General features: G+C 33.5%; 1 protein-coding gene across 1 annotated transcript in view; it reads left to right on the forward strand.

Moving 5' to 3' along the window:
* Positions 1–1012: 1012 nt before the first annotated feature.
* LOC107462311 (probable terpene synthase 2) overlaps positions 1013–12971 on the forward strand; it is a 47298-nt gene continuing 35339 nt past the window's right edge. The window contains exons 1-5 of the mRNA XM_052253364.1: positions 1013–1202; positions 2114–2393; positions 2507–2885; positions 4375–4593; positions 4771–4912. Of these exons, the coding sequence (XP_052109324.1) occupies positions 1092–1202; positions 2114–2393; positions 2507–2885; positions 4375–4593; positions 4771–4912 (1131 nt within the window). The 5' untranslated portion in view covers positions 1013–1091. The remainder of the gene's footprint in view (positions 1203–2113; positions 2394–2506; positions 2886–4374; positions 4594–4770; positions 4913–12971) is intronic.

Below are 12971 nucleotides of genomic sequence, written 5' to 3' on the forward strand. Positions count from 1 at the left end.
TTATTTATACTCATAATTCAAATCAGTTTCTTTCAAGAATTTTGTTTTCAAATTTGTCCAATCAGCTTTGTTAAAATGTGTTCGAAATCTATTTTCAGTCACCATCTCTTCTTTATATATTTTTATGAATATAATAGTATTTTGTTCATTTCAATTTGCTTTAAAATTTTGACTTGTCACTTTCATGAATTTGTTAGAAAGAACATACAAAAGATCAAACAAACATTTCGTACATGAAGAGATATATAAAAAAGTGATGAGATATTGCAAAAATAAGAGAATGACCCTATTGAGAAAAAATCCGGTGAGAGGCTAGTACTTCTAGTAAATAGAACATTGTGTGAAAATGGTGGAAGGCCAATACTTCTAGCAGATAAAATATTGCGTAAAAATAGTGGTGGAGGGCTAATATTTTCAGTAAAAACTGAAAACATTTTTCACAAAACAAAGAATGAAAGTAGCACAATGGTCTTTTTTATTTTAAAGTCAATTTTTTTTAATAAAAGTGATAAAATAACTTTCTAAAAAAAAAGTAATATTTTTTTACTTTTTTTAAAAACTCTCAATTAACTTCTAAAAAGTTAGAAGCGTTTATCACAAATAATACCAACACGCATAATATAACTTTTTATAATTAAAAAAAAACTTTTACTACTTTTCAAATTAGCTCTTAATCAAGATAACACAATTAAATTCCTCCCATCAAAATTGAACAACTCATAAAAGGATATGCAATTCTCACTTTTTAACAAGACAAAATAAAAAGGAATCTTGTTTCGTACATAGCTTAGCTGTCCACTTGGGCCATACATTTTTCACATTTGAAAATGGGCATCCAGCTAGGGACATTAACTCATCTCCCTTTGCATGAGTGAACCATATTCTATATATAGTTATTGGTTCTTAACTCTTTAACATCGTTCATTAACTAGTACCATACATGTCCCTTTCAGCTTCACATTTGAAAATGCTAAGGACATTAACTCATCTCCCTTTGCATGAATGAACCATATTCTATATATAGTTATTGGCTGTTAACTCCTTAACATCGTTCATTATCTAGTACCATACATTATCATCATCTAGTTCTAATGATGACTTCAAGTCAACATGCTCCTTCTAACTCAAAGCGAAGCTATGCAAATTTTGCTCCTAGCATTTGGCACGATACTTTCTTGAAATATGCTGATTCCGAATCTTTGGTATACATCTTATTTAATTTTGTATGATGAGATATGAGTATTGTTATACATATATTATCGTGGTATCTTTTTGAATAATTTTTATTATACATAAAATATTTTTGTGTTTATTAATATAAAATTTCTATGTTGATTGTCAATAAATTTTATATTTTTTTATATTTCTCTTTAAAAAATTGTGTTCACCTTTAAAAAGATTGTGTGTTTAATAATCATAAATTTTTTATGTTTATTATAAATAACTTTTTTGCGTATTCTTTCTTTATTTCTCTTAATAAACAATTGTCTGTTTACTATCATATAATTTTTGTGTTTTAACATAATATTTTTAAAAAATTTATGTGTTTATCATCACAACATTTCCAAATTTATCATCAATAATTTTATATGTATTCACCAAAAAAATTTACTGTTTATCATAACAAAATTTTCTTGTTTATCATAAATAAATTCCTGTATGTTCTGTTTTATTTATTTATTTATTTCTCTTCAAAATATTGTATGTGTTTATCTTAACAAAATTTATGTTTTTTTCTCAATAAATTTATGTATTTTCTTCGTATACTTCATTCAAAATATTGTGTTTACCTTAAAAAAAATTATGCATTTATCATCACACAATATATATATATATCGTTCATAAATTTATTTATTTTTCTTTGTTTATTTTCAAAATTTTTTTTACCATCCCAAAATTTATGTATTTATCATTAATAAATTTCTTTATTTTCTTTTTATTTTTCTTTAACTTTACGATATACCACGTCCATAATATTAACTCCCAAACATAAGGTTATATAGTATAGTTGAAATGTTTTTTTTTTAAACTCTTTTGCGATATCATATAAATCTAATTAAAATATTTTCATGTTCCGTGAAAACTTCAATTCATTCGTTTAAATTATTTGCAGGAAGTCGATGAAACTATGAAACAAGAAGTTCAAAAGTATCGAGAGATAGTAAAAATGTATCTATCTTCTAGTGATAATAACATCTCACAAAAATTAAATTTAATTGACTCAATTCAACGTTTAAGTATATCTTATTATTTTGAATGTGAAATTAATGAAGCATTAGCACAAATCCATAATAATTTTACCTACAATGGCCTTGCTGTTGAAGAAAACGACATTTACTCTATTGCATTACTCTTTCGTTTGTTTCGACAAAACGGATATCACATCTCATCAGGTATGTATAAAATTTGTCTATTTTTTATATAATTTCAATAACAAAAAAAATTCATATCAATTAGTTATAAATTAAATGTTTCACACTAGTTAGTATGTATGTGAATCACACAGATATTTTCAACAAATTCAAGAATAGAAAGGGAGAATTCCATGAAATTATTGTTGTTCAAGATGTTAAAGGAATGTGGAGTTTGTATGAAGCTGCACAATTAAGAATCCATGGAGAAGAGATACTAGAAGAAGCACACGAGTTCACCTACAATAAACTTAAGTCTATTGTCAATCAGTTGAGTCCATCTCTTGCTGATCAAATCAATCAGAGTTTAGAACAACCACTTCACAAGTCAATTCCAAGAATGAGGGCAAAATCATATATGTCTTTCTACACAAAGAATCCTTCGCATGACAAAGGCGATTTTCTAAACTTTGCAAAATTAGATTTCAATATGGTACAAAAATGGCATCAAAAAGAAGTTGGTAGTAACACCAAGTAAGTACTTATAAAGCTAGCCACGTGCTCTTTGTTGATATAAACTAGAATGAAATCCCTGCGTTGCACAGACTCAAATAAATGATAGTAGCGATTAATAAATATTGTAAAATAACTTTAAATATATAATTATAAATATGAATAGAAAAATAATTTGTGAAATAATTAAAGTTTAATCACAAAAAAATATACATTGTAAATTTACAAATATTTTAAGATTCGTAATTATTTATATAATATCAAAGATTATCTTTACTAAAAATGCTATATATACACAAAAAATTAGTCATTATATATTTACGTATAAATATTTGTGTTGTTTTATTCTCAATGTATATTTTATATTTTAATATGTATTTTATATAAGTAATAATACTTTGTATGCGCACATAGCGTCGTTGTATTTTTATTAATTTCTATTTCAAAAATTAAAACTTCATATATTTATATTATCAACTTTTTTGATAAGTACAAATAGATTGTATATATTTTCATTAGATAAAATTAAAATATAAATATTAAAATAAAATAACACTAGTTAACTACTTAATTCAATTCAAAAGTTAACTTTTTTTGTTAGTGATTACTATTTTTAATGTTTTTTTAATTTGAATTGATTTTTTTAAGTATCTTATAACATGCAGTGTGCTTTACATTATTGATTTTATAACTCATCCTCTTTATTACTACTCTTTTGTAAGACTTCAATATTTTTTAACATTTATCATCATTATTATAACTTCAAATATTATTTCTAGTTAATTGCTATATACATGTAAATTATATGTTTTAAAAAATACGAATTGAATAATTTAGAAAACAACTAACATTACTAAAAAAATATTTAGTTGTAGGATTAATTTTGTTAATTATTACGACAACTGTTATAAAATATAAATCGAATAGTTAAGAGGACATTAATATTGTTAAGAAAATATTTTATTAGTATGAGTCATTTTATTAATTATTGTGAAAACCGTTGTAAGAAGTAACATTAAGATTGAAAAATATATATATATATATATATATACTTAATTTTATAATAAAATAACATTTACCATAATATTTACACGATAAAATTATAAATAATTTATATATCATCACTTAAATGTAAAATGACTTTAGTATATATATGACTATGGGATTAATTTTTATAAAATATAAATAGATTTCTATTAAAATAGAAAATTCAAGTCTACTCATAATTAAAAATTTATCCCGTGCATGCATATATCATAAATTACTCCTATGCATACATGTAAATAGAAGCTCTCAATAGGTTATAAAAATGGGCATAATTCAATTCATCGTATTCTGAAAAACGTTTTGTTTTTGTCATTATAAAGCATTTGCTATATATGACCACTATATATATCATAAAATCACTTATTTAAAAAATTTAAACGGATAGAAGAAGATAACATTAACATGAATGTTTATATCTCTAACAATAATAATAGATATATAACTTGTTAGTAATATTACACAGGTGGTGGATAGAATCAGATTTTGCAAGAAAAGTCCCTTATGCAAGAGATAGAGTAGTTGAAGTATTCATTTGGCCATTTGGTGTAAACCCTGAGCCTAAATACAGCACTGCAAGACGAATGACGGCCAAAGCAATCTTAATTCTCTCTCTTGTTGATGATACTTATGATGTTTATGGCACAATTGAAGAGCTTGAGCTCTTCACAGAGGCAATGCAAAGGTAGATATTTTAGTAAACAGTTGATGACCAATTTTTCATTAAGATATTATTATCTCAATGCAAAGCTTTTGAATTCATTTTGTTAGCCATTATATTATTCTCCTAATAATTCGACCTACTGATGATTATTTCACTTTCATATTTAGCTTTTAGCTTCTTTTTTTTCTCTTTTTTCAGATGGGACATTAGTTGCATTGCATCTCTTCCAGAGTGTTTCAAAGTGGTTTTTAATGCACTTTTAGAGTTCTGGGTTGAAATGGAGTCATTGACTGCTGAGAGTGGAAAATCATGCTTCGTCTTGCAACATGTTAAACAGACTGTAAGCTTCTTATTCTATATATATAAACAAATTTTGGTCACATACAAATTAATGTTCAAGATTAGTTAAAATGTCCTATGGTCATTTATAAAAGTCACTATAATTTTCTTTTCGAGAAATGTTAGAAACAATTTTTATTAATATTAGTTAATATTTTGGTTGATATTTTAACTAATAAAATTTATTATTTTTAGTCCATACTTAGTTAATATTTTATATTCTGAATTAAATTATAAATTTTAAATATTAAATTTTAAATCCTAATAATATAAAAGTAAAGTATTAGTTAAAATTATTGATTAATATTAATAAAAAGTGTTGGTCCTGTTCTGGGATTACTTGAAATAGTGATTTGAGTCTGAACATGAAGTCCAGATTCCTTTCGAGGCAGCGACCAACTTGTTCTGGTGCCGAGGTCCTCGTGAAGAGGTAGGAGGTGGTACCTGCAATTTTAAGCAGGTTTTTAGTAGATTGGAACTTGAATATACATCAGAAGTGTCAATGTATTTATAGTAGAATAGATAACCACTTTTTTAAAGTAGTTTCACATTTGTTGGTGGATAATCGTTTCCTTTATCTTGGGGGTGTGTTGAGATCTATCTTCTAGATGAGGTAGAGATAGTATGAGAGATTTAGGGAAGTAGTTATTCAGATAAGTGGGGCTGAACCTCCCTTGTCGTACCCGACCTCTTAATAGGTCAGGCAAGTAGAAGTGGCCACCCTTTTGGGTTGGCCTTTTTCCTTATTGGGCCTGACTTTATGTTTTTTGACCAGAGTATGAACAGTGTCCCTGCTTGAGTCCGAACTTTCATTAGGTCGGGCTCAAGCATTTTTGTCTCCAGTTTCCTTCGTCGGGTACACCGCCTTCAAGAGGTCAGGTACTCGATGTGTTTCAAAATTTTTAAAAGGGTAAAGTATACTTTTTGTCCTTAAAGTTTGCTAAAAGTTTCAAAAATATCCCTAAGTTTTGATTTGTTTTAATTTTGTCCATCAAGTTTTCGATTTGCATCAATTTTACCCTAATTACTAATTTTCTGATAATTAATATTTTTCTTTCCAAATATACCCCTCCCTTATACCTATCATCATCACAATTTTCTGTCTCTCTTTTCATCTTCACCGTCAACTCCACCACCATCATCATTATTGAGCAACCACCGTCAACCTCTTCTTTCATCATCGCCGGCCAAATCCCTAATTCTCCTTTTTTCTCTTTTCTTCTCCGACTCTCCATCTCCATCACCACCATCTCTGTTGAGCCCCATTCTCAATGACCACCACCCTTTTTCTTTTTTTTCGCAAAAACTAGCACCATCGAAACCATCACTATTCCTCCTTCTCTGTTAGCAAACCCAGCTTAGGAAAAAAACCACAGCACAAGATCAAAGAACCACAACCACTAATAATAATGAGAAAAAGTTTGAGTGCCAATACTGTTTGAAGGAATTTGCAAATTTACAAGCACTTGATGGGCACCAAAATGCTCACAAAAAAAAAAGAGGATGAAGAAGAAAAGGTTGCAGCTTCAAGCAAGGAAAGCCACCATAAACTACTATCTTTAACAGCCCAATTTCCCAAACAACAATCATCATAATTTTTCTTACCATAATCATAATCATAATAACAGTAACACACCTTGGTTCTATAATTCTTCTTCTTACAACTACTATTCTGACTTCATAGTTTGTGAAAAATCCCAAATTAGCTTCAATCCCAATAAGCAAGATTCAAATTTTTTAGTCGAGAAAACATCAAATAGTAATTGGTATTCATCTCTACCATCATCATATCAAGCTGCTGCTTCTTCACAGCAAGATTCTTGCATATTCAATTTCTCTAATACTAGTACAGATAATAATAATAATAGGACTTGCAACATCTTCAAGCCTTGCAACTTTCTTGATTCTTCAAATCATCAAATACAAAGCCATGGTAGTAATAACAAAGTTTTGGATCTTCAATTAGGCTTCAATTTGCAGTCAAATACAAGAGGGGCCTAATTTATTAGTATTATTGATTAGGGTATACAGGATATATACATGCAATGAAAAGATAGGAAGCTGGGTTTGCTAACAGAGAAGGAGGAAGAGAGATGGCTTCGACGGTGCTGGGTTTCCGCGATAAAGAAGAAAGATGGTGGTGGTCATCGAGAATGGAGCTCAACAGAGATGGTGGTGATGGAGATGGAGGGTCGGAGAAAAAAGGAGAAAGAAAGAGAATGAAAGGTTTGACCGGCGACAATGAAGGAGGAGGTTGACAGTGTTGCTCAATAATGATGATGGCGGTGGAGATGATAGTGAGATGAAAAGAGAGAAAGAAGGAGAGACAGAGGATTGTGATGGTGATGATGATGATGATAGTATAAGGAAGGGGGTAAATTTGGAAAGAAAAATATTAATTATCAGAAAATTAGTAATTAGGGTAAAATTGATGCAAATTGAAAACTTGATGGACAAAATTGAAACAAATCAAAACTTAGGGATATTTTTGAAATTTTTAGCAAACTTTAAGGACAAAAAGTATACTTTACCCTTTTTAAAACGTTGCATTATTCCTTAATGACGTAGCGTACGTTACACGACATTTTTATGGGGATCCATGCGTTACTTTTAAAGAGGGGTGCAAAATATCCTTTTTGCCCCTTGTGTATTATAAATTCTTCACTTTTTTCCTCTTCTTTCTTTTTCTGTTTCTAAAACGTTTGCTTTCTCTCTTTCTTTCACTTTCTTTGAACTTCTTTCGTACATCCATTCCCAATTCAAGATTCCTTCATCTTAAAGCTTTATAGGATTTTGTTTTCATTTTTCGAGAGGGCAACCGTTTGCATTTTCGCCGTTCAATCGTACCCTGCTACCTTTCTATTTCTTTGAGGTTGGTACTCTTTTCTACCTTTTTCTTGTTATCTGATTTATTTCAATTGCTCTAGGTAGTACCTGTATTTACTTTTAATGATGATGGTTTGAAATGTTGTTGGTGATAAAGATTTGACGTTTTCTTTGAACTGTTACTATTATCTTTGATGTAGCTGTGTTTGTCTCCAAATGGTGTCACTTTAAAGTGGTTGGGAATGACACCATTTCTGTATTTAGAAGTATGTTGTGTGCAAGAAATTTTTGATTTCATACCTTTTCAAATTGTTGATGATAACCCGATTTCTTTTGATTGGTGTCCAAGTTCTTTTGTGACACTTTGCTTGTTGTATTTGTAGGTATACCTTTTATATCTCGATATGTAATTCACAACATGTCAACCAAAATTTCATCCGACCTGACCTAGGTAGATATAACTGTCCTTATTCCCGTCCCTGTAATTGATAGAGAATATGCTGAATAATTTCGTAGACATCATAGGCTGTATGTAAGTCGGGAAGATGAGAGAAATTTTGAGATAATTGTTGCTAATCCCGAGGAGAGGGTATGCTTCCCCCGACTTGATAGGTCGAAGCATCACTTCTTTTATGCCTATGATTACTTTTTTAAAAAGCTAGATGTCCGCTTCCCTTTTTCCAATTTTGAAATTGATATCCTCTAGTCTTGCAATGTTGCTCCCACCCAACTGCACCCTAATTCTTGAAATTTTTAAAAATATACCAGCTTTTGTGTCGAAAGCTTGATATCCGACCTTCTCTGAAGGTCTTCTTCTATCTCTTTGTTCTTACCAAATCTTTTAGTTCCAAGAAACAAGGTTGGGTCTCCTTTTGGGCTATCCAGGGAGAGAAAGGTTTTTGCCATCTTTGACGGGTCTTTTCATAATTTTAAAAATTATTTCTTCAAAATCTGAGCTATTGATAATGCCCAACCTTTCTTCTTTGATGAGAACGATGAACCCTGTTTTTCTTTATACTGGGAGGAGAAACCGGTAATAGTTAAGTACAATTTCGACAATTTAGATGAGCTCGAAGAGAGTGTAGTTGGCCTGTTCCAAGAGTGTTGGGGTCGTGCTCCTTATTTGGATACCAAAAAATTTCTAGGAAACCCCAGCCAACTCCAATCCGAGCTAGGTAACCTTCTTTCTATTTTTGTTTGATTTTTTGTTACTCCATCATTTCATTTCTGACTTTGTTTTGATTTCTTGATGTCGTGTAGAAAAGTAAGTCGATCGGCCGCGATGAAAATATTACGGACTGCGAGAAAAAGTGCTGTCACTCACAATCTTCAACAACAAGAGACCGAAGGTATGGCCTCGCCTTCTAAGTCATACTCAGGTGCCTCTGCTTCTATGAAAATTACGCCTGTCTCGGGTCCTCGGCCGATCTCCTCCAACCTGGAGAAACAAGTACCTCCTTCTTAAAAACAAGTAAACCATCCACCCCCTTCAAATCTTGGGTTAGCCACCAAGAAGTGCAAGACGTCGAGCTCAGGCATTTAAGAACAGGATTTTAATGCCTTAGCCTAGAGTAAGAAGCACATCATTTCTTACAGTATTATAAGTTGGGTGATGTTGCTATAGAATCTCACCTCCAGGTCATGGCCCGAGGAGGGGTTCAGACAGTCGGGCTCTACGAAGCCTTGTTGAAGGAGCTAAAGAAAACAACCTTTAGGGGCCACTCAGAGCACCCTAGCTAACTTACAAGCTGAGGTGGCATTTTTGAGGGAGACGAAGAAAGAGTTGGAGACTGAGAATGAGATCCTGGTGTTTGGTCTGTCCAAAGCCTGGGAAAAGGTTAAGCAGACTGAGGCAACTTTGGCTATGGCTGAGGGCTTAAAGAAGAAATCTGAGGAGAGTTACACCAGGGTCTTTAGGGAAAGGCTAGACTTGGTGGACGAGATTGTTAAGGCAAGAGATAATTACAAGGATTTGGAGGATAGTGTTGCTGAGGGGATGGATGAGATAGTGGAGAATCTGAAGGCTCAATTTTGAGTTCTTGCTCTCGAGATTGACCTTTTTCCGATCTCTTCTAATAATATTGTGTTAGACGGGAAAGATAGTCCTTGCCCCCGAGGAGGACGAGGGTGCTCTTGTGCCCGACCATAAGGCGTCGGGTCCCCAGTCCGAGGTGGCTTCTCAGAGATTTGTCCAAAGGGATGATGAGGCTACCCCATCCCTGCCTAGTAAATAGCCTCCTATCTCTAATTCAATCCCATCCTCTTCTTCTCGGTCTGAGGGCGTTATTACTAGAAGGAGCTCCATCCATTGTAATTTTCTTACATGTATAGCCCGACCTGTGGGTCTTGGTAGTTAGTTTTGGACAATTTTAATTTTGCTTTAGTTGTGGTTTTTAAACAACTTTAGAATCTTTGCAAAAAAACATTTCTTCCTTGTGATAATGATTTTAGGTCTTAAGTGATTGTTTCCTTTTGTGCTTGGATATTGACTCATTCATTGTAGAATATAACCCTTAGAGATTCTTCAGCGATTTCTACGAGAATCATGGCTTCTACACCATAAGCAAGCCGAAAAGGTGACTCCCCTGTTGTGGAATGAGGAGTTGTCCAATATGACCACAAGACTTGAGGAAGCTCATCTACCCACGCTCTCTTTGCATCTTGTAGTTGGCACTTCAACCCGGCCAGTATAACTTTATTTGTTGCTTCAACTTGTCCATTGGCCTGAGGGTGTTCTACCGATATGAATTGGTATTTTATCTTGAGGCTAGCCACCAAGTTCCTGAAGGTCGAGTTGGTAAATTGAGTTCCATTGTTTGTGGTGATGGAGTGGGAAACTCCAAACCTTGTGACAATATTTTTTGTAGAGAAATTTTTGACTTCGCTGGGCTATGATGGTCGCTAATGGTTTCACCTCAATCCATTTAGTAAAATAATCAATTCCTACTATGAGGTATTTTACTTATCCCAGAGCTTGATAGAATGGTCCAAAAAGATCGAGACCCCATTTTGCGAATAGTCATGGTGAGGTGAAGCTGATGAGCTCTTAGGGAGGTACGACATGAAAGTTGACATGCTTCTGGAAAAGCGTGCATTTTTTTATGAACTCAGCCGCTTCTCTTTGCAAAGTCGGCCAAAAGAAGCTGGCTCGGATCACCTTCTTGGCTAGTGATTGGGCTCATAAGTGATTGTCACATATGCCATTGTGTACTTCCTATAGGACCTTTTTGGTGTTAGTGGTTGGGATGCACTTTAATAGAGGTGTTTATATCCCTCTTTTGTATAGAATGCTGTGGGCCAAGGTGTAATTTTGTGCCTCCCTTATGAGTTTTTGTGCTTCTTGTTCATCTTCACAAATGATGTCATATTTAAGGTAGTTGACTATAGGAGTCATTCATTCTAAATTTTGGATGGATATTACGATTATGTCCGAGTTGCATCTCCTTTTGACACTGATGGTGCGTAGAGAGTTTTTTGGATGAGACTCTTATTGTTGTCCCCTGGTAGGACATCTGCCAGGCATTTAATTTTCGAGCTATGTGTCATATCTCTCTTTTCGAGAACTGTGCTAATTGTTCTCGTGCTTATTCTAGGTACTTTTTCATGTTGGGATCTTTGGCTTGACAAGTGTCGTTAACTTAGGAAGTTACTACTTGGGAGTCACTAAGCACTATCAATCTTTTTGTCCCAACTTCTTTAGCTAGCTTAAAGCCAGCAAGGAAGGCTTCATACTCTTCTTGGTTATTGATAGTGTACATATAAGCTCCAAGTTGTCGGACTTCCCTGGCTTTCAGTGTACTCGGCCACAAAGTCGGCGAGATACTGGGGCTTGATTGCTGTCCGAGTTTCATATCTCAAATCGAACTCAGACAGTTTTACAGCCTATTGTAACATCCTTCCTGCTATGTCCATTTTTTGTAGGATGTGCTTCACGAGTTTATTAGTTTGTACCTTTATAGTGTGAGCCTGAAAGTAAAGTCAGAGCCTTCGAGAGGTGAGGATAAGAGCATATGCGAACTTTTCTATTTTTTGATAGTTTAGCTCTGCTCCTTGTAAAGTTTTTGCTTACAAAGTAGATAGGTTGTTGTTCGTTCTCATCTTCTCGGATTAGAGTGGAAGCTATAGCTTGGTTCACCACTGCCAAATAAAAGACGAGCTCTTCTTCCATGATGGATCGGATAAGTATAGGGGGTTGGTCCAGAAATACTTTAAAATCCTAAAAGGCTTGCTCGCATTCCTAAGTCCATTCAAATTTACTCTCCTTTTTGAGTATTGAATACAATGGTAAAGACTTCAATGCTGACCCTGCCAAGAACCTGGATAATGCTGCTAACCTTTCATTTAGTTGTTGGACTACTTTGAGAGAAGTCAGGCTCTTCATCTCTAATATGGTTGTGCATTTGTCTAGGTTAGCCTCTATGCCTCTATGCCTCTTTGAGTGAGTATGAAGCCTAAGAATTTTTTGGCCTCTACTGCGAAGGTGCATTTTGAAGGATTTAATCTCATTGCATGCTTCCTTATTGTGGAGAATACCTCGGAAAGGTCGGACAAAAGAGCAAAGTCGTCATTGGTCTTGACGAGCATGTCATCCACATATACTTCCATGAGTTTTCCTAAGTGGGGGGGGGGTGAGAAGGGAACACCTTGTTTATTAGTCGCTGGTATGTGGCTCCGGCATTCTTTAATCCAAAATGCATTACCACATAATAATAATTAGCCTTCAGAGTGATAAAAGAAGTCTTTTTTTGGCCTGGTTTATACATTGGGATTTAGTTATATCTCGAGTATGCATCCATAAAGGACAAATACCGATATCCTGAGGCCGAATCAACCAGGGCATCAATGCTTGGGAGAGGATATGGATCCTTGGGACCATCCTTATTGAGGTCAGTGTAATTGACACTCAACCTCCATTTTTATTTTGCTTTTTTACCAGAACCATGTTAGTCAGTCACAATGGATACTTTACCTCTCTTATGAATTCAGCTTCTAATAGTGCCTGCACCTGTTGTTCCACGACCTATGCCCTTTCAGGATCAAGCTTCCGACGCTTTTGTTGAACAGGTCGAAAACCTGGAGAGACAGCAAGTTTATAAGACATCAACTTGGGATCTATACCAGGCATATCAGAGGCTTTCCTGGTGAAAGGTTGGAGTTTCTTCGTAATAGTTCAACGAGCTGTGCTTTTAGACCTTCCTCTAGGTTGGCCTCTATACTCGTTGTCTTTTCGGCAT

This window comes from Arachis duranensis, chromosome 8 (assembly GCF_000817695.3).
Source record: "Arachis duranensis cultivar V14167 chromosome 8, aradu.V14167.gnm2.J7QH, whole genome shotgun sequence".
NCBI lineage: Eukaryota > Viridiplantae > Streptophyta > Magnoliopsida > Fabales > Fabaceae > Arachis > Arachis duranensis.